Source organism: Ylistrum balloti, unplaced genomic scaffold (assembly GCF_031769215.1).
Source record: "Ylistrum balloti isolate Yb309-2 unplaced genomic scaffold, AGI_CSIRO_Ybal_v1 Utg369668, whole genome shotgun sequence".
Lineage (NCBI taxonomy): Eukaryota > Metazoa > Mollusca > Bivalvia > Pectinida > Pectinidae > Ylistrum > Ylistrum balloti.
This window is the reverse complement of record NW_026781915.1, coordinates 3,324,624-3,352,034: the sequence shown is the minus strand read 5'-3', so window position 1 is coordinate 3,352,034 and position 27,411 is coordinate 3,324,624. Positions and strand designations below refer to the sequence as shown.

General features: G+C 34.8%; 2 protein-coding genes across 4 annotated transcripts; one reads left to right on the top strand and one right to left on the bottom strand.

The window, feature by feature from the left end:
- Positions 1-59: 59 nt before the first annotated feature.
- Positions 60-22,396, bottom strand: LOC132560594 (glucokinase regulatory protein-like). 2 transcript variants are annotated; one of them, XM_060225268.1, is made up of 20 exons: positions 22,291-22,396; positions 11,733-11,823; positions 10,456-10,517; positions 9,442-9,510; positions 9,199-9,267; positions 8,796-8,869; positions 8,153-8,219; positions 7,812-7,960; positions 7,429-7,469; positions 7,071-7,135; positions 6,755-6,867; positions 6,292-6,390; positions 5,932-6,029; positions 5,620-5,696; positions 4,653-4,743; positions 4,332-4,414; positions 2,721-2,926; positions 2,493-2,532; positions 1,931-2,065; positions 60-1,362 (listed from the first exon to the last, which is right to left on the bottom strand). In XM_060225268.1, exons 2-20 carry the CDS (start codon positions 11,797-11,799, stop codon positions 1,234-1,236), a joined length of 1,734 nt encoding a protein of 577 aa, XP_060081251.1. In that variant the 5' UTR covers positions 11,800-11,823; positions 22,291-22,396; the 3' UTR covers positions 60-1,233. The 2 variants fall into 2 exon arrangements, with proteins under 2 accessions (XP_060081251.1, XP_060081243.1); XM_060225260.1 differs by lacking the exon at positions 22,291-22,396 and adding an exon at positions 18,370-18,538.
- Positions 18,279-26,495, top strand: LOC132560612 (internalin I-like). Of its 2 annotated transcripts, none has more exons than XM_060225286.1 (12): positions 18,279-18,313; positions 19,227-19,434; positions 19,921-20,061; positions 20,209-20,398; positions 22,072-22,140; positions 22,318-22,449; positions 23,907-24,020; positions 24,502-24,638; positions 24,904-24,969; positions 25,532-25,628; positions 25,823-25,888; positions 26,142-26,495. In XM_060225286.1, exons 2-12 carry the CDS (start codon positions 19,277-19,279, stop codon positions 26,184-26,186), a joined length of 1,215 nt encoding a protein of 404 aa, XP_060081269.1. In that variant the 5' UTR covers positions 18,279-18,313; positions 19,227-19,276; the 3' UTR covers positions 26,187-26,495. The 2 variants fall into 2 exon arrangements, with proteins under 2 accessions (XP_060081269.1, XP_060081262.1); XM_060225279.1 differs by lacking the exon at positions 18,279-18,313 and adding an exon at positions 18,323-18,373.
- The last annotated feature ends 916 nt before the right edge of the window (positions 26,496-27,411 follow it).

The following is a 27,411-nucleotide window of genomic DNA, read 5'->3' as shown; positions in this document are numbered from 1 at the left end:
CAATTACAAAGGAAATTAAACGTACATTAAAATTACGTAGAATTACAACTTGTATTCGATTAAGCTGTGATTCTGTCTAGAATATCAAATAACCATGTAGTGTTTAAATAATGCTTTTGTTTGGCAATGTACACTTACTAATGCCTGCTGTAAGCTGTGAATCTGTTGTGATTGTCCAAGTATTCGCGTAATATCTTTAATCACAATCAACACTCACTCTAGCTGTCAACGAATTACGAAACCAATAATACATGTTGGAATTATTCCCATAAAGCATAAACATACACCAACATCCGTCCTTCCATGCACTGTATACAAAAGTGTGTAGTACAGCAGGACATAATTATCGTGTGAATCTAAACAATTTTAGACAATTACTATAAAATAATTAGTGAGGTATTTCGACATGATTACAATATAAAATGTTAAAGGGTAGTTATCAAGTGTCATGAAACAGAAATTGTGACAATGAATATAGAAAGCCAGTGTTAACAAATGGATACCATTTAAACTGCCATCCTTTATTGATAATTCTTACAAAGTTATTTCCAGTGGGCAATAACCAACGTTATGCTCAACTTCAGTAAAGTTTTAAAAAGAAAAGCCCTTGTCAGGAAGAAATCTGAGACTCATGTTGGTAATTAAAGCACCTTAAGATGTGTCCATTCATGAAGAGCATTTGATTCTACCATATCTTATTGTTGAGAAGAATATTTTTGAAATTTTAGTCATCAGCCCCCGGGTGTCCGTTTGAACCAAAATGAAGATAATTGCAATAGGTCACCATGATACCATAAAAAATCAAGAAATTACTAAATTTGCGACATGTTTAAAATGTTTTTAATTGCCTCAATTTAGCAGTGTTGTACATGTCGATATTTTTCTTTTGTTTATGTATACCTGAATAAAAAAAGGAAATCTTGGTAATAACAGTAAAGAAATAACAGTACAAATAGAGAAAAATAGCTGACAATAGCAAACGAAACGTAAGAGTGGAACTATGATGCAAAAGTTGAAAACATACTGATGAAGTACAGCTATCGTTTTGATGATAGTGTTTCGGTCTTAAGGAGTTATCGGTCTAATAACGTTACATTGATTGGTGTTCGCCTTCTAGTCTACTAGACTGTTACGGACATGGTGACTTTTCAATTATATTCTTCCTATTTATCTGCTGTCAGAAAATCGATGAGAAATAGAACGCACAAAGTAAGTATGAATATAAAGTGTTTACTATGTTGATTGGTGTTTTCTCAGAGAATCTGAGATCGCTGTCCGGATGACTGGTTGTTTGTCGATAAGTTTCTGTGCCTCTGCTATGGAACACTGAGTAATGGCAGCCAGCAATGCACACGGGACAACCTTGGTACACGAAACACAGCTACATTAATAACAGCATTCATCGCTAGTAAAAAGCGTATTCCCAACTCAAAAAGCATAAAAAAGTACGAAATCGACGATATTTGTAATGATATTGTTGGTAAAATCTACATAATGTCAAAGTGTTATTAAGTCATAATTAATGTTATGACAACATAGTCATAATGTATATAAACTATAATCGAAAAAAAATGACGATTGTACAACAGAAAACCAGGTAAATAGCAACTTTTTATAACTTAGAGTTAGATACAATAGAGTTTAAGAACATCATACAGCTGTTTCGTCCTTCTAGGACTCGTCAGTGATTGCCTAAACATCGAAATTCAGGAGACAACAACGGAAAATCAAAAGTGATCTAATGCAAATTTAAAATCTTGAAGACGGGGAGATGCAGAAAGCCACATAATTAAATGAATTTCGTAATTGTCATAACTCAGATAATTTTAGAATGTGTTGTATGTTTCTTTCAGTCAATGGTCGACATCTATCAAAGGCAATTTTATTTTTGTATTTGATATCATAACTACAATATGAAAATAGATCAAACCTTTCCCATGGCGGTGGCGCTTTCTATATGTGACGAGGTAGAGAGTGACAACTGATTCTGTGTTAAGACATCCGTTTGGTAAATTGACCGCAGCAGTACTGAATTTGCCGCCTCTTTACACAGCGGGCTAAACCTCTGTAACACAAATTAGCAGTTTTCATTCAAATTTTTCATCTTTACAGATAAGTTTTGAGAAGTATATAACATCAAGCCATTGATAACGCATGTCACGGACATCAGTTTACTCCAAATTAATTAATAATGTTAAAAATCATCCAGGTGAAGTTACACTACGATTTCTCTCAGATTTCCAATCAAATTGTCTTTCTATTCTATAACTTAATTATTCAAAATAATTCTGTTTACATCGCGAGGTAAATATAATCTCCACTACTAGCTTACATATATATGTATAAACAAACAATCTACACTAGAGGTATACACGAAGTATACACATATTCAAAATAAATGCAAAAATTTGTTAATATAAAACTAAAAGTTAAAAAAAGACTATGATATAGCAATCTCGATAAAGTATATGCTAGGGGTTAACATATCATACCTGTATTATCCCGACGGCTCGATGGAACAATTTGTTATTGCTGAAATAAATAAACAAGGCATGAGTGGAGCAGAAAAAAACCAAATCACCTCAACAATACATCTACTAAAAATGACCAGGTAAACAAACAACATTACAATTTGATCGCTATGAACAAAGGCTAATGTTTTATCTCCCTCTATACATACATAATGTATCTCGATCCTAACGTATTACAAGGAATTTTACCTGACTTTGAGATCCACCATTACGTTTTCGAAGACCTTGCCCTTGAGCACGTGCGCCCCTGTTGTCACCGCGTTACAGACCCACTTTGTTGCTATCTCCTGGTAGAGTGGTTGCCACTGGTCCCAAATGTGGTCTCCTACAAGTGATTTGATATCATCTTCAGGCAAGGTCAAGGCCACTGACTGGTCGAACTGGTCGTACACATTCTAAAACCACGATTGATAAACGATGATATTTGTCATACTATGAGGTAACTCAAATGGTATCAAATATCTGTATAACTGTTAATTGTCAATATATTTCATAATCATGGTTATACCAATTCATGCATAATGATGACTTATTTATTTTCATAGCATTCTAATCATACATACTTGTATATCAGTGCGAATTTTTAAGTAGCTGTTTATCAATTTTTTTCTATGAAAGTACTGCTTAATATCAGTTGTAGCCAATTCTTACACATTTACGCCAATATTACAACTCTATTTTTGTATGAAATTTATGTATTTTAAGAGAGAGGGCGTGTCTAGGCATTGCCTGTTACAAAATTTCCGTTAAATCGTTTTATGTCAAATATTTTGAAATGAAACAGTGCAAGTAAAGAAAAGGTAGGTCTGACACTCGGCTTATGACCAGCATTCAATGAATTGGTAACATCATTGATAAAACCGTTTTGATGTTGACTATCAATGTGATTTTATTCTACATTGATTAGGGATACATAGTGAAACATACTAATAAATTCGTGGTGTGGATTGAGCAAGAAACATTTAAGCGTATAGCACATTTAAATATTGTTTCATTCTTACGTAACTCTTTAATGAAGCAAGATGACAAAAGTTTGCAAATTCATAGAGAAAGTTACAAATTAAAATCGGATTATCAGTGGGGGATGCACAAACGAATAATGTTATCTGTTCAGAAAGTTTGACAAATATATATGAATGGTCTTACACAAGTTTCCATTGGATATATAATTTATGAAACGAGTATCAAATATTTTATTCTAGCAAAATAAAATGTTTTGGCGAGTTTTATAATCAGATATTAAATGGAACGAATGAATGTATTTTTCAACTGACAGTATGTTAAGACAAATATTATAGAAAATGTCAAACTAAAAGTCATTTTGTCTCCATATTTTTATCTGAATTGTTATGTCAAAATGTAGTTTGTGCGTGATTTCATTATCTAAACATGGTTTTATTCACTGAATTAAGCGACAATCACGTAATTAAAACATTTCTGTGTATGTTCAAGTGTATGTTCTGAACCAATGACAATATCAAAAAGTATACAAAAGTTAGACGCAATGTTCGGGTGATTCCCAGAGACTGAAAAATCTTTCAGAAAAGGAATGCACAAATGATACATATTTGAATATCACTTATAAAGATGAATCCACTTTGTGTTCACATATGAAACTTCCTATTTATGTCATTTATCTATAGACATTTTTAGATTCCCTATGTTATTTTATTAGCTTGATGTCAAAATAACGAATAACATCTTTTTGATTATGAAATCAAAGTTTTCAAAATCATATATCTGAGTAGACCTTGAAAAATATAAAAGATATTAAAGAGGAAAATGGAAAGGTGTACTTACCGTTTTGAAGTCCGCATCAAATGTGATAATGCCCTTTTTACATTTACTTTTCCATAGTTTGGGTGTAAGGTGTATACTTCCCCCTGTAAAAAACACATATATCTATTCATTATTCCATCCATTTATTCGCAGATAGACAGTATATGATATATCAATCTCTAAAATCTACCTTAACAAATGTTAACATATGAGGACAGAGTCAATATATCATGAAGCAATATTCTAGAGTAATCCATAGAAAGGTCATTCTAAAGATTGATAACTATATTAGATGCATGGAATTTTCTTAGCAGTCCTACTGTGGTCATTTGATTTACTTACCACCATGGCATACAATGACTAGATCAGCTTCAGTCAAATATGGTAAGATGTCGGATTCAAACGTCTGTAATGAAATCTTAAAATGTCTTCCCTGTAAATAAAGAAGAAAAACACGTCAGTTATCATGAGATCATGGCCTGTAATTAGTCTGAAAATGTCTTCCCTGTAAAGAACTGAGAAAAAGCACATCCGTTATCATCAGATATCTTTCTATCGTAAAACAACGTTACCTTCCCCGAGTCAAATTATGAGCTAATGGTAACATAGTAATCACCAAACTGGTTCTTCTCAAACACACAATTAAAACAACAAGGAACCACACAGTCATCTTAGATTAAAAAACAAAGCATAAAAAGAAGGTCACCACCATATCAACAGCAGCGAAAAAAGCGATTGTCCTTTTGATATAGCAAAATACACGTTTTGATTGATTTAAAAAAAATATATAAAAACATTCATCATTCCGAGAGAACAAACGAATCTTCTTAATGAAAAAATTGAAAAATTATTGGGTTTGCCGATCAGGAAATTCATGTTTAAAAAATGTTATGTGAATTAGCTGGATTTCACATCGAATTTTGAATAGTTATCTTTTTCACTATTGAAGCAAATTTGATAATGAAAAAACGAATGGTTCTATGGTGTAACTTGAAACAAGTGGGAAGACTGTTTTTGTTTTTATGAATGCATTTAGATCTGTCTGGATTGCATATATACGCTAGATTTTAAAATGTTTAATTAATCTGATTTAGCTGATATATCGAGCACATCTCTAACTCAATGTTGCGAAATAGAAGGATACAAAGACCTAATTAATACATCAAGCATCAATATATCCAAGATCATAAGCATTAATTACAAATAGAACATAATTTAAAAATGGATAAACAATAACAGAATAGTAGATATTGTGATAATGGATAGAAAGCTGAATAGAAATATGTTAACCGATGATCTATCTACTCACCAAATGCCCTATGTCTCCTTCGTAGTTTGACAGCAATGAATATCCTCCTTCCATGAATCCTCGTATATCGTCAAGGCCTGCACATCATTCGTACATTATGTTATACAAATTAACGCCTATCTAATTCATTTCAAAACAACAGAAAAGGTTATAGTTTTTCTACTAATATTGAAAATAAAAATAAAAAAAAAAAAAAAAATAGCGAAGACAATAACTTGAAATATTTTTGTAACTGTATGTGTGGGCAGTGCCATAGCAGTCTCTACTTACTAACTATAAAAGAGAATATAAAAACGGACGATAATTACTTACTAGCACCGTAGGTAGGAGGACACTCGGACGCGTCAATTAAAGCCATGACTCCGATACTGTCCCATCCAAGGTAGTGGACACTGCCTCCCTTGTTCAGACTATAAACAAAATATTATATATATGTAGATTAGTCGAAAACCAGGAGGTGGTATATTTGAAATAAATACCATCGTAATAACATCAAAATCGTTAATACATGCTTGCAATATTATATTCAGTCAAGACATATATTCAGATTTACTGGAAGACCTCAAACAGCTGGCAAACCAGAGGAGGATCTTACATATATCATTGGTTAGTTATCATACAAACATCAGTATATCTTATCTTTCGTCGCCCCTCCAAATATGTCATATTTACCTGTTCCCTGCTAGTTGTATCAGACCCGCCACTGACTCGCTGTGACTGTAAACACTATCACAGGTCATCCGGTACGTCTCCAAGTGCGCATGCGTGTCCCTGAGGAACGAATTAATATGAATTGAAATAGTTGGGATATAATCACTGACACAAACTCCTGGAATATATTTGGTGTCATTGATGGAGAAATTCTAATTGTGAATAAAAGATGACAAAAATGAAAAGCATAGAATATGTGTCAGCAAATCGTTTAAACCTATGCATTATGAACATATGACGAGAACCACTTAAAGTCTATAGAACCCGATAGATACACGACACTCTACTATTCTAAGAGTCAGTACATCTTGAAACAGTATGCAAAATACAACCCAGAAAATGTAACCAACAGTTGAAATCTTGCAAAAATAGGTTTTATTTTTATAAACGGAATATCAACTGCCAGCATTAGTTGATAGTTTACCATGATGGTGATTGGTCTGAGAGCGAGTTGTAGGCGGCTACAAGTATAGCCTCCAACATAATCTTTGTCGCAGAACCAGACTTCATTCGGCTCGATCCAGTGATTGGTTCTGGCTGGAAAAAATATTTTATAGTCAATAAAAGCACAAGGTTGCCATCAACATGTACGGCCAAATACCTTTTTTCTCAAACGAAAATAAAGTCATACTACAAAAACAAGATACAACGATGACATAATCATTTATTTGTTCGATATAATTGAAAAAGGTTTTAGGATTCATTGATTCCATCAAACACATTAGGATAAAAGTACTCACGCCGACCACAGGATTGAGAATGAAACCTTTTCCAGACTTTTCGACTTTCTGTAGCTGAAGAGCAACTGTAAGAACAATGTTCTACTTTTAGTTTTTTTTCAATTACTGTTTTGTTATTATCTGAAACCATCAGATGAATGATTATCAGGGAATTTATTGAAATATCGGGTTAGTAGATCACCCAATCTTAAGTCTGACATTTTCATCAATATTGATTTTTCTGAAAAGTCGTCCAGGTTTCAAATTTAGGTAGTATAAACTGACCAGTTCTGGAAAGAACTAATTTGACTCTACTGTATCTAATGATAAATTTGTATCAAAAAGTATTTTGTACAACCTTAGAATGAACCAACCCTACCTTTGTAAAACGTCCAATCCCAATTCTCAATTTCTGTGTTCCTGTTCAAATATTAAGAAAAAATATGACAATGCTATAAGTAAGATATAAAAAAATGCTAAATGTTGAAAGCACTCGGCTTGTTGATATTTGGTAGCACCAGCAGCATGCATCTTCTTTAATAGCTAGAGTAGAACATACCTAAATAAATGGGCGGAGATGTTAAGATATTGACCCTTAGTAAGGTCAGCTGATCCGGTGAACGAGATCAATACAATAGTAGTATGTTAAATGATCGTATTACCATAACCGCGTTAATGGTATTACATTGGGGTCACTAAGAAGTGGACAGGATTCAAGGTGACTACTTGGTATAAATTTCGAAAGTTTCAATACGTGCCTACCTGGCTAAACTGACGGGATTGAAGCCTAGCAAGACAGGTGTTATGATGTCGGAGTTCTGCATACAGTAGTGAAGCTGCCCTGCCACGTATGGTGCAGACAGACCACATGTGATTCCGATATACAGTACCTTGGTCTTCCCAACACATGCCTGTACATAAACATATAGAAGTTATCAATACAAGATATCTGCACGTTCACAACAACAACTTAATGTATTGTTCCGTGTGTTTAGATACAACTGGAATAGCAGAACTCTTTTTCTACAAATTTTATACCAAAGCATACATATGAGAAGGCAGACATTATTATAGTTATAAGTACTGCTAAGAACATGGTTCACCTCTCTAAGCATTTGTATCCCGACGGCCGGATCGTCTTCTGGAGCTTCCTGTGATGTGAACAATGCCCTGTTGAAATAAAGAAATACCGATTTGTCAACCGGAAACTATGGTAAAAAAAGGCCCAAAAGAAAGAGACACATGGAAAAAATAAGTAGTATTAAAATACAGTAGGAAAGTGATAAACGTTTCGAAAGTTTGCGAGTCTTCTGCTTCATCGATACTACCGGCCATGTAAGTCCTGGTCGATCCAACTCGGTACCATCAACAATAGCCACAAGGTGAACAACAAAAGGACCAACAGAGATACTAATGAGGATCTGACATCCAACTACACGTAACAAAATCAATACAATATTTTCTCATCATTATGACTTCTATACTATAACATTATGTCTCTGAAAGCTATAATTTTTGCTCCCTAAGCGGAAAATATCGATGGCAATTCCTTCTCGCTAAAATAAGTAAATAAATGTATGTCTGACCTTTTGGCAGTTATTGGTTACAAAGATGTATCGCACAGTAAAAACCAAAGGGTAAAATTTTAAAAATTAGTTACCCTGTTAAATTTTTTCTTTAATTGAGTATCTAATTTGATTAACAAAGAAGATCAATGGAAAAATTGACATCATCTTTGTTACATACTTATCGTGTCCAGCGATCAGATACTTGAAGCATGGAGGCTTCCCAGCCTTCTCTTGTCTCCGATTGAAAGTTCTCTGTAACAAGGAAGAGATATCCTCAATTTTGGTTTGTCCTAGTTGTCTCCTAGATTTCTAAATTTAGGCCCTTAGCATCACTGACGACTACTAGTTCCAAACAGCTGTACGGTGCAATTTAGAAAAATTGCATTATAAATTTTATTCACTTGTGTGACTTTTGTACAATATTGTACTCCACTTGAGTACAGTATATGCTTGAAAAGCTGTTTTTTTTTCAAGTTCCCGAAACAGGACATATTTTGAAAATGTACGATTATGTTAAGACAACGTTATATTCAAATGTGGTGAATGTTCCTTCAGCATAACATAATGTGAACATTACTTACGGCAGAAACGAAGGCTAACCTTCCAGAGGTGCCACACCCACTAAAGATAACCAGACCTGAATCCGGAGCCTGAAAAAGAGAGTAGCATTTGTGATTCACCAGAATATATCAATATTGTAACTTTAATTATGAAGAAATGAAAAAAACAATTGACGCGTTTTATGTTAATTTTGTATTACAGGTACTGAGAACATTTCTGCCATTCTTCGATAATATTAAACTGTGTGTATCATCCGAACTCACCCTAAGTATCGTTGTTACTTCCTGTGATATCTGTTCAATCGTCCGCAGAGTGGTAGAATGACATAAACCCTAGTTAATCCAGATAAATATTACTGTATTACACATCTCACACTAGTACATGTATATAATACGTAAAATGCAAAGTCTCAAAACAGTGGAATCGGACAGAAAAAAAACAACATAAATACAGGGTACTGTTCCTTAGTATAGATACGTCTAGTAATATTTCATTTATGAACAAAACAAATAGAAGTAGGAGTCAAAGATGGTCTTAGTATTGATTGGCACGCAATTGTGATTTCGTATCCGTGTGGTTCTGCTATAAAATTGCTCTGTTGACACTAGAATATTTGCAGAGTCAATACTGAATTCCAGATCACCACACAGTCTGTAAACAATACTTTGTTTGAATATGCAACATTATTTCACTGAATGGAACCGTTACTTGTCGTAATCAAGTAAAAGCAAGATATCGTGTGAACTGCAGCAACATTTTTGGTACTTTCATATAAGGGAGGTAACTCTAAGGTCAATCACCTAGCCGTTTGATTCTTAATGACCACATTTTAAAGAAATGATTGAGCGATAATGTTTCTCTACAGCAGTACTCTTTACGTTTTATGGACCATACGATTATGATAAGCCACACAGAAGTGAAAGGAGACAACTCTGTTTAATATACTATTTCTTAGTTTTTGAAGAGCTACGTTTTGGCGCCTGTAACGCCCGATCACTAGCACCAATATATTATAAATACTCTATATGTAAAATTACCATGTAAACAAACTTCAGGTAAGGAAAGTAATATAAACATTTCTCGTACAAATTAATACAATTGTGATATTTTAGTTATGAGTGGTACTTATCACTTATACTTGATGTATATATATATATGTGTGTGTGTGTGTGTGTGTGTGTGTGTGTGATTTTATAAATCCTTGACCCTAATACAAGCAACCGTAAAAATATATTTCATTTACAGCAAGCGCTAGGTTTAAAGTAAATAAACGATACCTGGTAGTCTTGCCACCCATGGAATATTTCAGAGTCACACTTCTGGAGAAGACCCACTATTTCTACAAAAGAATGTCATCATTTTTTAAAAATAGGAATAGCGACCTCTTGATCGTGCGTACATTTTTCATTGTGGTTTGACTTAACTAAACGATGAAGAAATAGCTTAGTGATCAAATACATAATATACAACGATGTAACACGTGTGAAATACGGTATCGTCAGTTAAATCGTTACAGTAACAATCTCAATTACGTCTAATTCGACTTTAGACGAAATCGATATATTTCAAAGTATTTCCGAACCTCATACAAAATGTTGTATTCGTACATAAAAGGCTTTGATGATATTTCAGTTAATTTTATTTTGGATCCCTGTCATGTTGGCATTTCTTGAAAAATCGATAAGGTTTCGAAGACAGCGCTTACCCTACAATCAAATGATATTAGACTATCTTACTCCGATTTGAAACCATTTAACATAAAACTTGTCAAAATGAAATGGAAAAACAATTGGTCTCAAACAGTCAACAAGCAGCGCGACATTCAAACTATTGTAGATATAGTATAAGGAAGTAGAGCAAGCTACCGATGTGAAGTTGTCCTCTCACGTTTTCGTATTAACCATATCTACACAAAATACGATTGCATTTCATGAAGAGAAAATTTAATTCTATTTTGGTCATGCACGTGATCAACATTTTACCATCAGACAAATTGTACGACTGATTACTCCGACTTCAAATAGACCCGTAAACATTTTATCTAGCCATCTAGGATTTGCTTTTTAGACACGGATTCGGTTTAGCTCATACTTGACTATTTACGTGCTAGAGACTTTACTACATATTCTGATATGTCCCTTATCCAATCCGTTTTGCTCTAAGGTTTTAAGAATTTAAACTTCTTTGTTTGAGTTTGAAGTTTTTTGTTTTTGTTTTTCTTCTCACTCTAATATTAAATTGGTCATAAAACAATGCAAAACCTAAACTAAACATGCAACAATGATAGTTTAAGTAGTAGCAACACGGTTCGATCTGGCTACTAAGTCTGTGTATATACAAATGGTATATCCCTCTGAATTATCCTTAACCACGCCCAATCTCTAATCAAACCATAATAGGAGTTATTTTGTGTCACGACTTTAACTCTTTATTAGTCGATCCTGAGTACAACATGTTTTTATCTGTTTAGTCTCCAGCAAAGTACGCAAAGTACTTAAGTCACTTAAACGACGTCTAACACATTATCATTTAGAAAAAAAGTAGTCAAAAATACCTGTAGGCGTGGCGACATCTATATTACGGGTGATCGGATTGGCTGTTTCCGTAATAGGCGTGGCCATGTTGAATTATAGACAAACGTGACGCTGAAAGTAGAAAAATATCACATTTCAAAGAGGATTAACGATTTCCATCTGATATCATTGGCCAAATTCAAAAGAACATTCGTCTTTAAATATAACCCATCGTTTAAACAAACTTGTCCAAAATGGAATACATCTTACAAGCAAACAGTGACAATACATTAAATGTTTTTCTTCTTTTCATGTTCTGGATGTGATATGGCATCTGGCGATATATATCCGTTGTGTGCACAAAAAAGGCAAAATGTTCCTACGTTTGTTTAAAGAGGACAGTTTGTTACTTTCACTCCTTGAGATTGACGAATCTCTAATGAAATGGTAACGAATACAGGAATGTTCATCACATCACTGATAGACTTATAACTGGACCGATAGTGAAACTGAATTTGGTGATACTCTGTATGTCTCTCTATTTGGCACACAATGCAAGGAAGCCATAACGTCACCATGGAAACAGTGGAAACATCGAGCCTATCATAGCTCCACAAGGTATTATGCCACGGTTTAAAAAAAATGACGTGTGATATTACACTGATATTGGGAAAGTTTAGTGATAAAATAACTTCGTTGAGTTTCCTGATAGCCAAGGATGTAATAATAAGATACGTAAGGAATCAATTACATGTACAGTTGTATTCAAGTGTTTATTGGCCAAATCACTTAAGGCAAAACTATTAGATTACCTTTCTATACATGAAGCATGTTAACCTGAATTGAATTACATTAACATCTGGTTGTTATAATGTTGATACATACATGTCAATAGATCTGCACCACAGGTTATGTACAGTGTATCTAAACTCATTCTAATAACAGTCGCCCCGATAATCATGAAACATGTCAGTTTCAGTGAGAGGCACGAAATATTAAACGTACTTATTTTCTCGTTTGAAATGATAAATTGTGATGAAAACTGTTTAAGTTGGGACTGTTCCAATAGTCAGTTTGTTAGTCATGTCACAAGTATTGTCACGTGTGTTCTTGATGCTGTTGGTAAGATAAGTAATATAAACATATGCTGCAGTGTGATTTCCTTCGCTCTTATCTTAACTTGTGTAGTGGTATAACGTTGACATGTAGAATCAAACCGACGACTAGTATCAAGATATTTACGTTCAGTTAACACAACAGTAAGGACAGAATAAGGGTGTGATTTAACACCACAGATAATATATTCAGAACACTACCAGTCTACATATTGGTGAAGCAGGAAAAAAATATAATACAGATATTTATCTATTTACTGAAAATGATTAAGTCGTGTAAAACTTTACCAACTAGAAATCGACAGTTTATATCCTGATATATTTGTTAGATGTGTGACTTACCACAGGGTCTCCGCCTTCAGTGTGACAGAGGACCGTGTAAGGAAGTACAAAATGATGGCAATACGCCTTGCACGATAACGGGGAAGTACAGGTAGATAACGGCAGTATATACCCTAATGAGCACGTCCCAAGATCACTACTACTCCAAAAATGTGTCACTTCATTCACTTCCTGTCGCCATGGATCATGTGTATATAACACTGTAAACGTAAATTGTTCGCGGAGGTTTAATTTTGGCGCATTAGATACACGTAGCGCTTAACACACAGCACCAATTCACGTTCACGGGAGGCCACAGTTATATAGACATGTATGAATTAACTCTTATGTATATTGTATATAAAAGATATTTAAACCATTACCAACTGTTCCCGTTTTAAGTTTGGTGTCACAATCTCAGCGAACACGTGCGTTGTTGACTATCGCGTTTGACAAGACCACCCGAGTGGCATTGCAAGCAGATACCAACTAATCAGAGGGGGAGTTCATAAGCCTACAGAAAATTGTGTCATGGAAAACTTTTTTCACGATTATTCGTTATAGCAAACGGATTATATTTCTTTTACGGAATTTGGCGAAAGGACAAGTATAGAGCTGTATAAATAGTGTATATATAGCGTTTTTTGAGTCCCTCTATTGTCAGGGTGATGTTTCGGGGGAGCCTCGTTTTTGGTTGTTGATCATGAGGAAAATACAGAGACGAATCAACTGATACTTGATAGTAGATTTCTAAATATAGTGATATATATTACTTTGGTGCTGGCATACAATAACACCAACGGTCGAAATCAATGTAGTATCAATTTAACATAAGGAAAATAATTATAAACTATCGTATTTATAATTAAAAATACAATATTGAACACAGCGAACATCTGGTATGCCACATAAATGATTTTCAGTCTACGATACAGAGAAAGTTTTTGAACAAAGCAGATTTAAATACGTTTTCCCCAGAGATTAAGACGTACAGATAATGTCCGAATAGCGGACACACATAGTGGACTCGTATAACGTAAACGATAAGCCGTATAAATCTATAAATACACGTATTCATGATCCGGGCCTAAATCCTTCAATATCTTTTCATTCACTCTAAATCGTGTTTGTACCGGTGTGGTGATATGACGAAGTATATTAGCACATGTGTTTAATATCTGTTGACCAATGTTACATTTGAGCATTACTCGATGACCACAGAACGTTTTGATGTGATGAATGCGTACATCGTGAAGCAAAGGATGATACCGAACTCTGTGGATTTTTATTTTTGTGGAATCTAAATAATGTACTGAGTATTCTATACGAATGACTTCATTGTCCTCTCAAGTATGGGTAGTAAAGTCAAGGATGACAAGAATGGTTCTTTCGAGTTTACGACGCGAGTTCGCGAATACGGTAAGACCGCCAAAGAGTTGGTGAAAGGTCAAGAAAAACTTCTAGAGAAGCTACAAGACATGAGATTTGATCTGGGTAAGACGGAACGGGAAATAACACGTGTACTTAACCAAGTGAAAACGTCACAGAGGTGCATGGCGACTTTCCTAGATAAACGGGTGTCAAGACGGTCGGTCAGGGATTCAGACGAACAGTACTTTCCCGAGTACCCGTATGTCACCACTCCGCGGTATAACTCCGTGTGCGAAGATCTGCAATACCGGAACTTGCGTCATATAGCCCGGAAGTATGGCTCCAACAATCCTTCATGTGTATATCAGTATAACACTGACGACATGTCCTTCTCAAAAATACATCACAGCACCAAAACATCGACCCCGCGTTCACGGTCAACGGCAAATCTCCACGATAATGAAGAACTGTCACCCCGACTGGACCAAACCCCAAGTATGTATGGAAGCACTTCAGAGTTCAGTGAAGAAGAAGAAGAGTTTCTGGAGCAACCTTACAAGGAGGATGGGTGTGAGTTTCAATACGGACATTGTGCACGGCAGTCATCATTGACATCAGGGAGTGACATGTCCGACGCCAGTAGTCTTGTTACCGTATCGACAACATCAACATTGCACGAGGGTTACATGGACGTTTAGGTCTGTAATCTAAAAAGCAGTGTTTGTCTACGGTTCAATTCCTACCCGAGAGGCAGTTACATTAGTGCCATCTTGTGTGTTTGACCTATGATACGTATTCAACAACAAAGTGCGTTTTGTTGATTACAAAAACATGATACATGTAACACAGGCAACGAACTGAGAGATGTAATATAGATCTGGGGGTTTTGTGTCCTGTACGTCATTAGTTTATGATACTATAAGGATATTAGTGATGGTGACGTATGCACTGATTATATAGATATTAGTAAGAGTCACGTGTGCACTGATTATATAGATATTAGTAAGAGTCACGTGTGCACTGATTATATAGATATTAGTAAGAGTGACGTGTGCTGTGATTATATAGATATTAGTAAGAGTGACGTGTGCACTGATTATATAGATATTAGTAAGAGTGACGTGTGCTGTGATTATATAGATATTAGTAAGAGTGACGTGTGCTGTGATTATATAGATATTAGTAAGAGTGACGTGCGCACTGATTATATAGATATTAGTAAGAGTGACGTGTGCACTGATTATATAGATATTAGTAAGAGTGACGTGTGCTGTGGTTATATAGATATTAGTAAGCGTGACGTGTGCACTGATTATATAGATATTAGTGAGACTGACGTGTGCTGTGATTATATAGATATTAGTAAGTGACGTGTGTTGTGATTATATAGTTATTGGTGAGAGTGACGTGTGCTGTAATTATATAGATATTAGTGAGACTGACGTGTGCTGTGATTATATAGATATTAGTAAGTGACGTGTGTTGTGATTATATAGATATGAGAGTGACGTGTGTTGTGATTATATAGATATGAGAGTGACGTGTGCACTGATTATGTAGATATGAAAGTGACGTGTGCACTGATTATGTAGATACATTTGTCAATAAAAGTATATATCATTGATATTATCGTGAGTTGATAAGTCGCTTATACAAGAAATAGTAGTGAAAGTACCGTGTGTTTTAATTGATTACTGATAACGTCTCATCACTGTTATTTTTAATATTTATGTTTTTCGTGGTGTTAACTTATCTGTCAATCGAAACTTGACACTAATGGTTGTGCATCCTCGACACTCCAGGGCTTACAATCACTACTGCTCTCTGCACTCCATGGACATTTCACGGCAAAATTTACAGCACGCACGTAATTTGATTGGTCTAGAGCAGGTTTCAGGGGGAAAACTCATCCATCCCAGACCTATGAGGATTACAAAGGCACTACACCTAACTTAATCCTGTGTTGATATTAACCTGGTGACATATATTATACTTATCACAGAAGAGATATCACCCAAACGATGACGGAGAGCAACACACTACGTGATAGCAGACTGTGCTTACCTTCCAATTATTCACGTGATGTTTAGACATACCTAGACGACGGCGAAGTTTGTGACTAACACCTGTGTTATTAAAAAATGTTGATAAGGGTTTTTTTTTTATAATATGACGCGTGCTTGTTAATCATGAAGTTCGCGTCTTATGTTACTTCCTACTGATAAAATAAAATATAGGACGTCGTACACACTGGTACAAGTCAATATTTAGCTGTATATATAGTTACCGTAAGTTCTTTATTACTCTTAAAAGTATATCCACTAACCGTGAGTATTTGTGTTCGGTACCATTTCGCATTCAAATTTAAGTACATAGATAATATATTATTAAGTGTAGCAACAGTGTAACATGTGTAGAATTTATATATGTACCGGGTGAGGTCAACATCCCGACTGATGTCGCGTCATTACAGAAACAGTTTTGTATAACCTGAGAAGGTTCAGGAAATAATGACTTAAATCTACACTGTAGAAATGTTGAGACCTACATTTGTCATCAAAAGGGGATACCCCTTGTCTAACCCTGGTTGATATAGAGCGACCTTTCGTACATGTACATGAGTTTCCATTCATACGAGATATATGTAATGAGACTTCAGAATCTCGCGAGTTTTACCGAGCCTCTGGCGAGTTTCACGAAATTCCAATGAAATGGAAGCGAATGAAAGATTCTGTTTATCACCTAACTTACTTTTGCAACATTTCTATAAATAGCATTTTATTAGACTAATAAACAATAATGCATATGTTGCAATGAAGTTATGACATCACAATTAAAACAATGCTTACTTTTGAACCGCTGTTTTGCAACATCTATGTCATATAACACGTGTTTTAAATACACGTGTTCAGGGTAAGAGACAACGATTGCATCTCTAGCGGTCATTTCTCAAGCATCATCAAGAGCTGAAAGTACAACAAACTTTTTTCAAAATAAATCGGAGTTGTTTTTTTTTAACTGAAAACGTACCATCAATCAGCTTGTGGTTAACGATGAAATTCAGCACCATCTTTTTGACGATTTTTCCTGCTCTACTGTGAGCAAAAGGCAAATTGTGAAGATAAAAATGTCACACTTCTGCGGCAGTTTGGACGTGTCATTCGTGTATAGGGAGATGACTGTCATTTGATTCTATATGTTCTGAATTGTATCGTGAAATAAAGATAAACTGATATCAAAATTAAATGATTCCTTGAATTACAATTTGCTTCCGATATGCTGCGATTGTGTGTGTGTTTTTGAGAGCAATATGATACCCATGCGTGTTTCCTATGTGTATGTGTATATAATGCATCTGCTTCTAGATTTTCAAGCGAGCTACATATAATGTCTATAATTATAATATGTCACATCTAGGAGTCCTTGTATAGACGTAAAGTTGGATAATTGCCATACACTTTAAACTACTTGTATAGGTATTGCCAATGACGAAACGAAAGTGACAACTGTCAATCAATACAGTGTTATGTCCTACATAATGACACTGTACATGTACATATATCGAGGCACTTCAAATCAGAAATAAAAGAAATAAACAGATGATGCAAAACCATGCGATAATGTTCGGCCAAAATTTCAATAAAATCACGGTGCGTCTAAATATTTACACATAACTGTGTACGGTAAGCAAACCAGCATATTATTAATTTGTATGTACCATAGAAGACAAGCTTCTATTTGATATAGATGTCTTATGGGAGTGGCTTCCCTTGACCTGTCATGCTTGGAAACACAATAACAACATGCATGCTGAGGTATGTTTCTTACTCGTTTTCGCTGTCGTTACGCTACAGAGATGATGTTTTCTTACCAGGGTAATGAAATCACGAACTTATCCTTTTCATTCTGCACGGTCTCTCTGAATTCCATGAATATCCATACTAGAAACGGTTAAACTCCAAATCATGATTTAGCTTGCGTTGCTCTGGTCATGGCTGTTGGATAAAGCTTATCAAATACTATATGTTGACATGTCTATCCGAGCTTCACTATAAATACCAACGATACTTCATCACATTTACGTATTTACTAAATGTGCTTACTCACGTCCTTGTTGTGGGAGTTATTTAGGTCAAGTTTAACTCTATTTCATTATTCTAATATCACGACATGGAACACGGAAATAATATATCCGGTTTGAGGACATTAATTATGAAGTAAAGAAATTAATTGTAATGACTTTTATTTCTAAATATTTCTGTTGTTAGTTTTGCATACATGTATTGATCAACTGCATTTCACATGTAATTAATATCCTTACACCCTAACTGATGTCAAACAAAACACCTGTTACTGAACAAGTCTATCTATCCATAGAAAAGCTTTTTGATTTTGATAGAAATTACTGGTCACAAACTCAATCATGCTATATATGTCGTGTAACCTTATAATTATTCAATGCACATTTTTTGTACATTACCAACCTGATGAAAATATTCAGATAAGATCACACATGTTTGAGATGAAAATGACATGATGGCTCAATCTTTCATATAAAGCATATGTCTTAGATATGGTGTTAAAGTAATCTGTTTGTATCACTACTATAAATTCGTAATTTATAATATATATACCCTGTATATGTATCAAGTTATCAACAAAATATTTTACAGTCCGTATACTACCACTTTTTATTGTACTGATCTAACACAAAATTCTTCTATTTAGATTCAAACATGTGCAACACGGTGAGGAATGAATGATATTTGAACTCCAGTATGGCTTTATCTCAGGAGTTTGTCGACCAGCATACACATCCCCTATCCTTCACTAGACCACAATGGCAGTTGGATCTACAAGGAGCCTTGTACGAACTCGACCTCAAAATGTGTCAGTTGAAAGCCCTAACATACAATTTCAGTTGGGCTAAAGACAGGTAATTTCACAACCACATCCCTTTTGATTGGATTTTTACCACTAACATTACAGGTTAGATTTCCTTCCTGTTATATCAAATTTTTGGCCAGATTGCTATATGTTTCCCATTTGTTTTGTTTTTCTTTTGAGTGATATACATTGTACTTGAACAGAAGTATATACCTGTTAATTGGAAGATGACCGTATTGAATATTGGTGTGTCTAATCAGTGTATGGTAAAAAATGGCAGATATGTGCTCATCTATTTGAGAAGAAATTAAAAGAGAACTGTGTGTTATTTCAGTGGATATTTTAGCTGAGGTTTTTTTTAACTTATAGTATAGTTGTAACTCATTTTTATGGAGATTGATAAATATATAAGGGGCCTGTATATCTGTTTCTATAATGCTAGGATCAAAGGTGGTTACATGTGTCTTTCAATTTAAATTTATTAATAGATAGATTAATTTCAGTTTAAGTTCAGGATGGCTATGGTCTATTTCAGTGCTGGAGCTACGTCAGACCTACAGAGGAGGATCATAAAGTTGGATTTATCTCTTAATGAGCTCACATCACTGGAACATGAAGGCTTAGCACCATTCAAAAATGTCAGAGAGCTCAATGCATCTCTCAACAGGATAACCAAGTAAGAATGTTTTGTCTGTTCAGGAGCATCATCAAAGAAAATATTATTCTTTAAATCCTTGATTTGAAGTTGTTTCTAGAGTTTCTGATTAAGTTAGTTAATTTCATTTCTCTCATGAAATTGCTTGGCATTATCTGTTGTTGCCAGGTTTGCAGGAGTGGAGGTGTTTAAGTTCCTGTACACACTAAACTTGTCACATAATTCCATCAAACGAGTGGAGAATATGATTGCCATTCCATCTCTAGTAGAGCTTAACCTGAGCATGAATGAGCTTAGGGATATCTCCCTTTTGCCAAGTCTCATCAACCTGGAGATCCTTAATATCAGCAATAACAAGGTAAGTTGCTTGCTGATTGATGTCTTAATTGTAGACTGAGTGTGAGTTTACAGCGTGTAAGGTGATAAATATAGTCACAGAGAAGTGGAGTAATAGCCTTAATTATCAGTACATAACTGAGTTTGGTTTTCTCTGGATAACTGGTTACGGGCGAGTTCATCTCTATGTAATTTATTTAATTTCGGGTAACTCAGTGAGTTGACCTCCAGACAAGCTGTCTATAGTTACATAAATACATTGTATATAATTCCATGAGCTAATATTTACAAGTGGATAACAGAGTCAGTGATATTTATCTATTTCTTTATTATTGATTGAGTTAATGTCTGAGTGAGTCAATCTATGTACATCAATAAGGAGTTAAGTTTTGTGTAACTGATGAATTCTTTAGGTGGGAAACTATTCAGTATGTGAGATTAAACGCTGTGATTGACAGTGGGTTGTTGTATGGATTATTGAGTTAGTATTTTTATGGGCGATGTGAGCTAATCTGTTGATAAATGAGTATTTAGATAGTTAGGACATAGTGGGTTGGGAGATGATTGTGAACTGGAGGCAATGAAAAGGTGTGGGCATTTAATATGAAGATCAAGCTGCAAGATAATAATAAAGGAGATATTAGGAGTTACCAATCAGAGGCCAAACTCAGGTTTTATGTGTTATTCCGAGAAGATTTACTGCCTTTCACTGCTTGGTAAATCATGGTCCTGAAGTTAGTCAGTAATATTTCAGTGACTGGTCAGTCATGTTTCTTGAGCTGGTCAGTGATCTTTCAATGACTGGTCACTCCCGATTTCTGAAACTGGTAAGCAACCTTTCAGTGACTGGTCAGTCATGTTTCTGAAGCTGTTTAAAATAATCTCTCAGTGGCTGGAGATTAGTGTCTCTGAACCTGGTCAATTATCTTTCAAAGGCTGGTCAGTAGTGCAGTTGGTCAATGAATTTTAAGTTTTTTGACAGTATATGTTTCTAAAACTTCATGTAATAATCTTTAAACGGATGGTCAGTAGTGTTTGTTTCTGAAGCTGCTCAGTAATCTTTCAGAGGTTGGTTAGTAATCTTTCTAAATGACCAGTTATATTCAGAGACTGGTCAGTATTGTTTCTGAAAATGGTCAGTAATCTTTCAGAGGTTGGTTGCAAATCTTTCATGGCCAGTTATCTTCAGAGACTGGTCAGTAGTGATTCTGAACCACTAAAAAGATTTAATATATATTCACACCTTAGTATCACACAATCAATTACTACACCAAGTGAGATTTTAGTGGTCATGGGTCAAGGATAACGTCAAATGTCAATAATGACCATTTTTGAAATTAAATGTTTGTGTACAAGATTTCCAATTAACTTCTCAATAGATTAATTCCTCACTACTTTTAGATCAGAAGAAAAGAGATGAGGGTGTTGGGGTATATTTATTCAGTAGTGTTAATGTCAGTAGTGTTTCTAGAGCTGGTCATTAATCTGTCAGAGGCTGGTCAGTAGTGTTTTTTCAAGACCGTCAATGATTTTTTTGAGGCCAGTTAATAGTGTTCTTGATGGTTCTGAAATCTTTCAGTGACTGGTCAGTAGTGTTTCAGTGTCTATTAATGAACGGTTGCCTGTATTGATATTTTACATCTTGCCTGTCAGAAATTTATTACATTTTGCATAATTGACATGTTTGATTTTCAGTTAGAATCTCTAGACGGCATCCAAGGTCTTCCAAAGCTAAAGGAGCTGTATGCCCAGCGTAATGAAATAGTAAGTTGAATACCTTGTTCAGGAAATTTATATGTATACTAATGAACTGTTATTTTATTAATTTGATAGCGAAAGATTGAGATCTAGAGTTTTGTTAAACCAAAATAGATAATTGTTGACTTCAATGTATATTTACTTTATTAGACTTACCTTTAATCTCCTGTTTTATTTCCACAGAGACACATTTTACCATTGACCGGCTGTTTCCACCTCCAGGTGTTGAATGTGTCTAGTAATAGTATACATGTGTTACACACAGTGGTGGGTGTCCTCTCACAGCTCAAACAACTCGAGGTCCTCAACATGCATGTAAGTTTAAGTATATTACAAATAACTTAGCTTACATAGAACTTATACTTTATCTGTCTTACACATGTATATCTCACCTGTTTCTTAATGGCCCAGGTTTTTCACCAGGCAGTTAAGTCAGCAAACAAACAGACTCATGTGTCGCCTGTATCTCAGATCTTCAGTGTTACATGTCACCTTATATCACATGCATTTTTCCTGTATCACCTGTCTTACCACTCAACATCTGTCCAGTTACCTGTATCTAGTACAAATGATCTCAACTGTCACCTCATTCATCACCTTTTACTTACTATATCTCACCTGTTTCTAAATGGCCCAGGTTTTTCACAAGACGGTTAAGTCAGCAAACAAACAGACTCATGTGTCGCCTGTATCTCAGATCTTCAGTATTACATGTCACCTTATATCACATGCATGTTGCAAATCTCACCTGTCAATATTTCTTGTGTCTTCAGTCTTACATGTTACCTGTCTTACCTTTACGTTTCATCTGTTTCATTTATGGCTTACATTTATTTTTCCTGTATCACCTGTCTTACCACTCAATATCTGTCCAGTTACCTGTATCTAGTACAAATGATCTCAACTGTCACCTCATTCATCACGTTTTACTTACTATATCTCACATATCATTTGTCTTACACCGATGGTGCATCAACCTAACTCATGCCATCTGCCTCACCTGTTCCTTACATTATTCCTTACCAGTCACTTATTTCATCTGTACCACCAGTGATATTTCTCACCTTTAACCAATTGCCTTTGTCACATATCATCTATCTTCACTTAACTTCACAAATCTCACCTATTATCTCTCACCTCTCATCTTTCTCACCTCTCACCTAACTCAAATTTCACTAATAATTGTTAAATCTCTCCAGTGATCATTCCACAAATTATTTACCTCAACTGTAACCTCACCAATCACTTGCATCTATCATTTACCTCACTAGTATTTTTAACCTACCTATGAACTTATCACCAATCACCTTTTTCACTAATCTAATACTTCAACTGTAACCTCACCAATCACATGCATCTATCATTTACCTCACTAGTATTTTTAACCTACCTATGAACTTATCACCAATCACCTATTTCACTAATCTAATACTTCAACTGTAACCTCACCCATCACACACCTGTCATTTACTTCACCAGTATAGTTTAACTCACCTGTCAACTTATCACCAATCACCTATTTCACATATCAACTATCTCAACTCTCAAATCCCTTGTATTACCTATATCACCTTTTACTTATCTCATCTGTCCTTCACCTTGTTAGTTCCTGTGCTGGTGTTTTATTCCATAGTAACATGTACCTACCTAATTCTTTGTACCGAATAAGTCAGTTATGTAACACAATGTTTCGTACATTTGTATACAATCAGAAATTTCAGATTCAGATACAGATATTGACTCCAAAAATTTTGTCGTTTTTTTTTATGCAGGGCAATGTTGTGGAGAGAGATCCCATGTATCAGAATGATATACTAAAGAACAGCAGTGTAATGACACTTGATAACATTCCAATTCGACCGCTTCCACGACAGCCAGTGCCAAGTGTAAGTATATCATACACTAGATCATATTACAATAACAGTATCGTATGGATTTCGTCCAGTAATTGCCAATTATATAAGTTACCTTCCAATTCTTTTACAATAATAGCTTTTCAAGTGAAGGAAATTAGTCACAGCCACATTGTACAACTGCTGAAACCCAACAAAAATACAACACACCTGACTTGTGACTAGTTAACTCCTCAGGCAATTTTAAATTTTCATACATTTTAATATATAACTCTGAAAATAATGAAACAGTTAAGAGGGTCAGAGATGTATGTAGAATTGTTTTTCATATGACTTGAATTGTGGACAGTAGAAATTTAATACATTATGGAGAATTCTATTCATTTAAGTATATGAACAGTAAATGTAGTTACTAAATAATATGATAACACCGATGAACTGTAACAATGCTTACTGGAATGTAGTTGATATTCCAGAAGTATTTGTAGTGATGATGAAATATTGTGTGTGTTAGTATGACTCAAGTGATGTGAAGCACAAAAAGAACATCGAATCACTGAAGCAGGCTGCCCAGCAGGCATTCGAGGAGAGGATGAGGGAATCAAAACAAAATATGCAAGAAAATGTCAGATTTCTTCAAAAGAGGATCATGTAAGCTGGTTATATACTTCTATTCTATAAGGCAAATGATGTGCTCTCGAAATAACTTTTATAAATTCAAATATAAAAAAAAATTTCCAGTCACTTTCAAAATTTGAGGGACATTTACAACGTATATAGACATTCCCAAGATAGTACTGATTATTTGTAGAGCCCAGTGAGTAGAATTTTACAGACATAGCCTTATTTTAAGAATCAGTTAAAAATATATATAGTCTCCCTTATTGTTTCTTTGAATGTAATATTGACCTTTCAGGGACCTTCAGGATGAGTATTCTGCATATGATGCTAAACTTCGCAATGACTTGGATGCATGTTTAAGGTGAGACTGTTAATCTCTTCTGTTTTTTTATACACCGCTGGAGGCAGTCGTATATAAGCGTCATTTTCTTCGTCTATCTGTCCGTACATCTGTCTGTACATCTGTACGTCCATTTCTTGTGAACGCAACTCTTCCTAAACTAATCCTCAGATTTTCATGAAACTTGCTCAATGTCACTACTACAATGGGTAGATGTGCATGAAGGGGCGATTTTTTGGTTCATTGATTTTTGTAAGATTTATGCTATTTTCAACTTTGTATCTGTAGCTTGCTCATAGTGGAGCCTTGTGAATGCAACTCCTTCTGAACTAAGGATAAGATTTTCATAAAACTTGTTCAATGTCACTAATACAATGGTTGGATGTGCATAAAGGGGCGATTTTACGGTTCATTGATTTTTGAAAGATTTATGCCATTTTATTTTAATCTTTATATTTTTGTGGCAGTGTATATTGTGTCCACGACACTGTTGTTAAAATAGAAAAGACTCAAAGTCAAAAGATCTTAAATCCATTACATTTTCTTTAAGATGACCTTAACTTAATGACACTTGTTTCCACAGGTACCTTGACTCCTTAAGTATTCCTGATCTCAGTGATATGGACAAGGCCAAATTAAGAGATGAAATTGCTTCACCAAGTGACGGTAGATTCTGGCATGTAAGTAATCCATTCAAATCAATCCGATGTTCTTCATTGATAAATTACAAAACTTTCATTCTCACAGAATTAAACACTGCCACCGTTTGGTTGTACTAAGGCATCAGGTATATAATTGGCATAAAATACATCTGTCTGAATCATAAGTGTAGATAAGGTCAGCAAGGTTAATTGAACCCATCTTTTCTTTGTAGGGTGGCAGAAGAAGCAGAAGACATCAACAGAAGACAGACTACAGTGACATTAGGAAGACAGATGAAGTAAGATATTGACTTAATCATTCATAATCTCATATATTACATTTTCAATTATTTTTTCTGTGTTCGATTTTAATTATTGCTTATATCTATTTCATTAATACAAACTGTTAATCAAAGAGTTTTCAATGTGGATTTGTTATTAGAAATGAGCTGATTGGCAGCAGTGGATTTTGTTACTATTTTTAGGGATATCTCAGATTTTATTTGCTGTTAAATTTGATTCCAAGTAATTTTATGTGATTGTTTTTTACAGTTACTACGCTTTGCAAAGCATGAATTGGGAAAGAACCCAGATTAAGAAAGAGCAGAACCAAGAAACAAGAGGGTGTGGAAAAGACTATTCACACATACAGAAATCTCTTCAATCCGTCCATATGTTGTCCTTATATCTACCTTCTACATTGTTGTATTGAAGTTGTGATCATAGTAATGAATGATGTGCGAGATTGATTTACTGATCAAAGTTGTGTCTGAAATGGGCAAATGACATTATAATTTGCAGTTACCCCCAGTGGTAGGTTTACATGAAAAGTCATTGTCGGATCTGTCCCTCATAGTCAGCCACTTTGTTACAGACGTTTGTAAGTAAAGCAAACATAATAATGAAGTGCCTTATCAGTGTATTTTTTAACAGGATGGGTATTGTTATAAAGGCTTGGTCAGGTGATCTGATTCGGCCAGTTTGATGCCACATGTAATCTAAACAAGGAATACACCAAAAGTGCATATAGGTCATCGCAAATGTCAATTATAAATGAATAACAGATACACAGAGTGCAGAGTGTGGAAGCGACAATATTTGAAGATAAGAGAAGTAAAGCTGGTATGTTTATGATTATTTTAATCAACTCTGCTGATAGTCTTTTAATCGGTTGCAAGTCTTCTTTGATTATGATGATGTACAAGTTTATCCGTATTCTATTTACAGACTAAGAATACTTTATTGAACACACAATCAAAGCATTGTAACCTTCTTTATTGCCAGCAGCCGAGGGGGAAAATATGGCTGGACATTTTGAACCCGTTTTACAGACTAAGAATACTTTATTGAACACACAAACCATGCATTGTAACCTTCTTTTTTGCCAAGACAACCAAGGGGGAAAATATGGCAGGATATTTTGAATTCGTTTTACAGACTAAGAATACTTTATTGAACACACAATCAAAGCATTGTAACCTTCTTTATTGCCAGCAGCCGAGGGGGAAAATATGGCTGGACATTTTGAATTCGTTTTACAGACTAAGAATACTTTATTGAACACACAATCAAAGCATTGTAACCTTCTTTATTGCCAGCAGCCGAGGGGGAAAATATGGCTGGACATTTTGAATTCGTTTTACAGACTAAGAATACTTTATTGAACACACAAACCATGCATTGTAACCTTCCTTTTTGCCAAGACAGCCGAGGGGGAAAATATGGCTGGACATTTTGAATTCGTTTTATAGGAAATTTTGAAGATTTATCTTGGTGCACGAATCTCGCATGAAAAATTCAACAACTCGAAGAACATCATATC

What these genes read in the sequence shown, in the direction of transcription:
- LOC132560594 (XM_060225268.1), bottom strand. Translation starts at nt 11,799, where the DNA reads ATGGCCACGCCTATTACGGAAACAGCCAATCCGATCACCCGTAATATA. An exon ending in ATGGGTGGCAAGACTACCAG is followed by an intron (nt 9,511 to 10,455) that starts GTATCGTTTATT and finishes TGGATTAACTAG; the next exon opens with GGTTTATGTCATTCTACCAC. An exon ending in GAGCCGTCGGGATAATACAG is followed by an intron (nt 2,066 to 2,492) that starts GTATGATATGTT and finishes TTTGTGTTACAG; the next exon opens with AGGTTTAGCCCGCTGTGTAA.
- LOC132560612 (XM_060225286.1), top strand. Translation starts at nt 19,277, where the DNA reads ATGGCTTTATCTCAGGAGTTTGTCGACCAGCATACACATCCCCTATCC. An exon ending in TTAATATCAGCAATAACAAG is followed by an intron (nt 20,399 to 22,071) that starts GTAAGTTGCTTG and finishes TTTGATTTTCAG; the next exon opens with TTAGAATCTCTAGACGGCAT. An exon ending in CACGACAGCCAGTGCCAAGT is followed by an intron (nt 24,021 to 24,501) that starts GTAAGTATATCA and finishes TGTGTGTGTTAG; the next exon opens with TATGACTCAAGTGATGTGAA.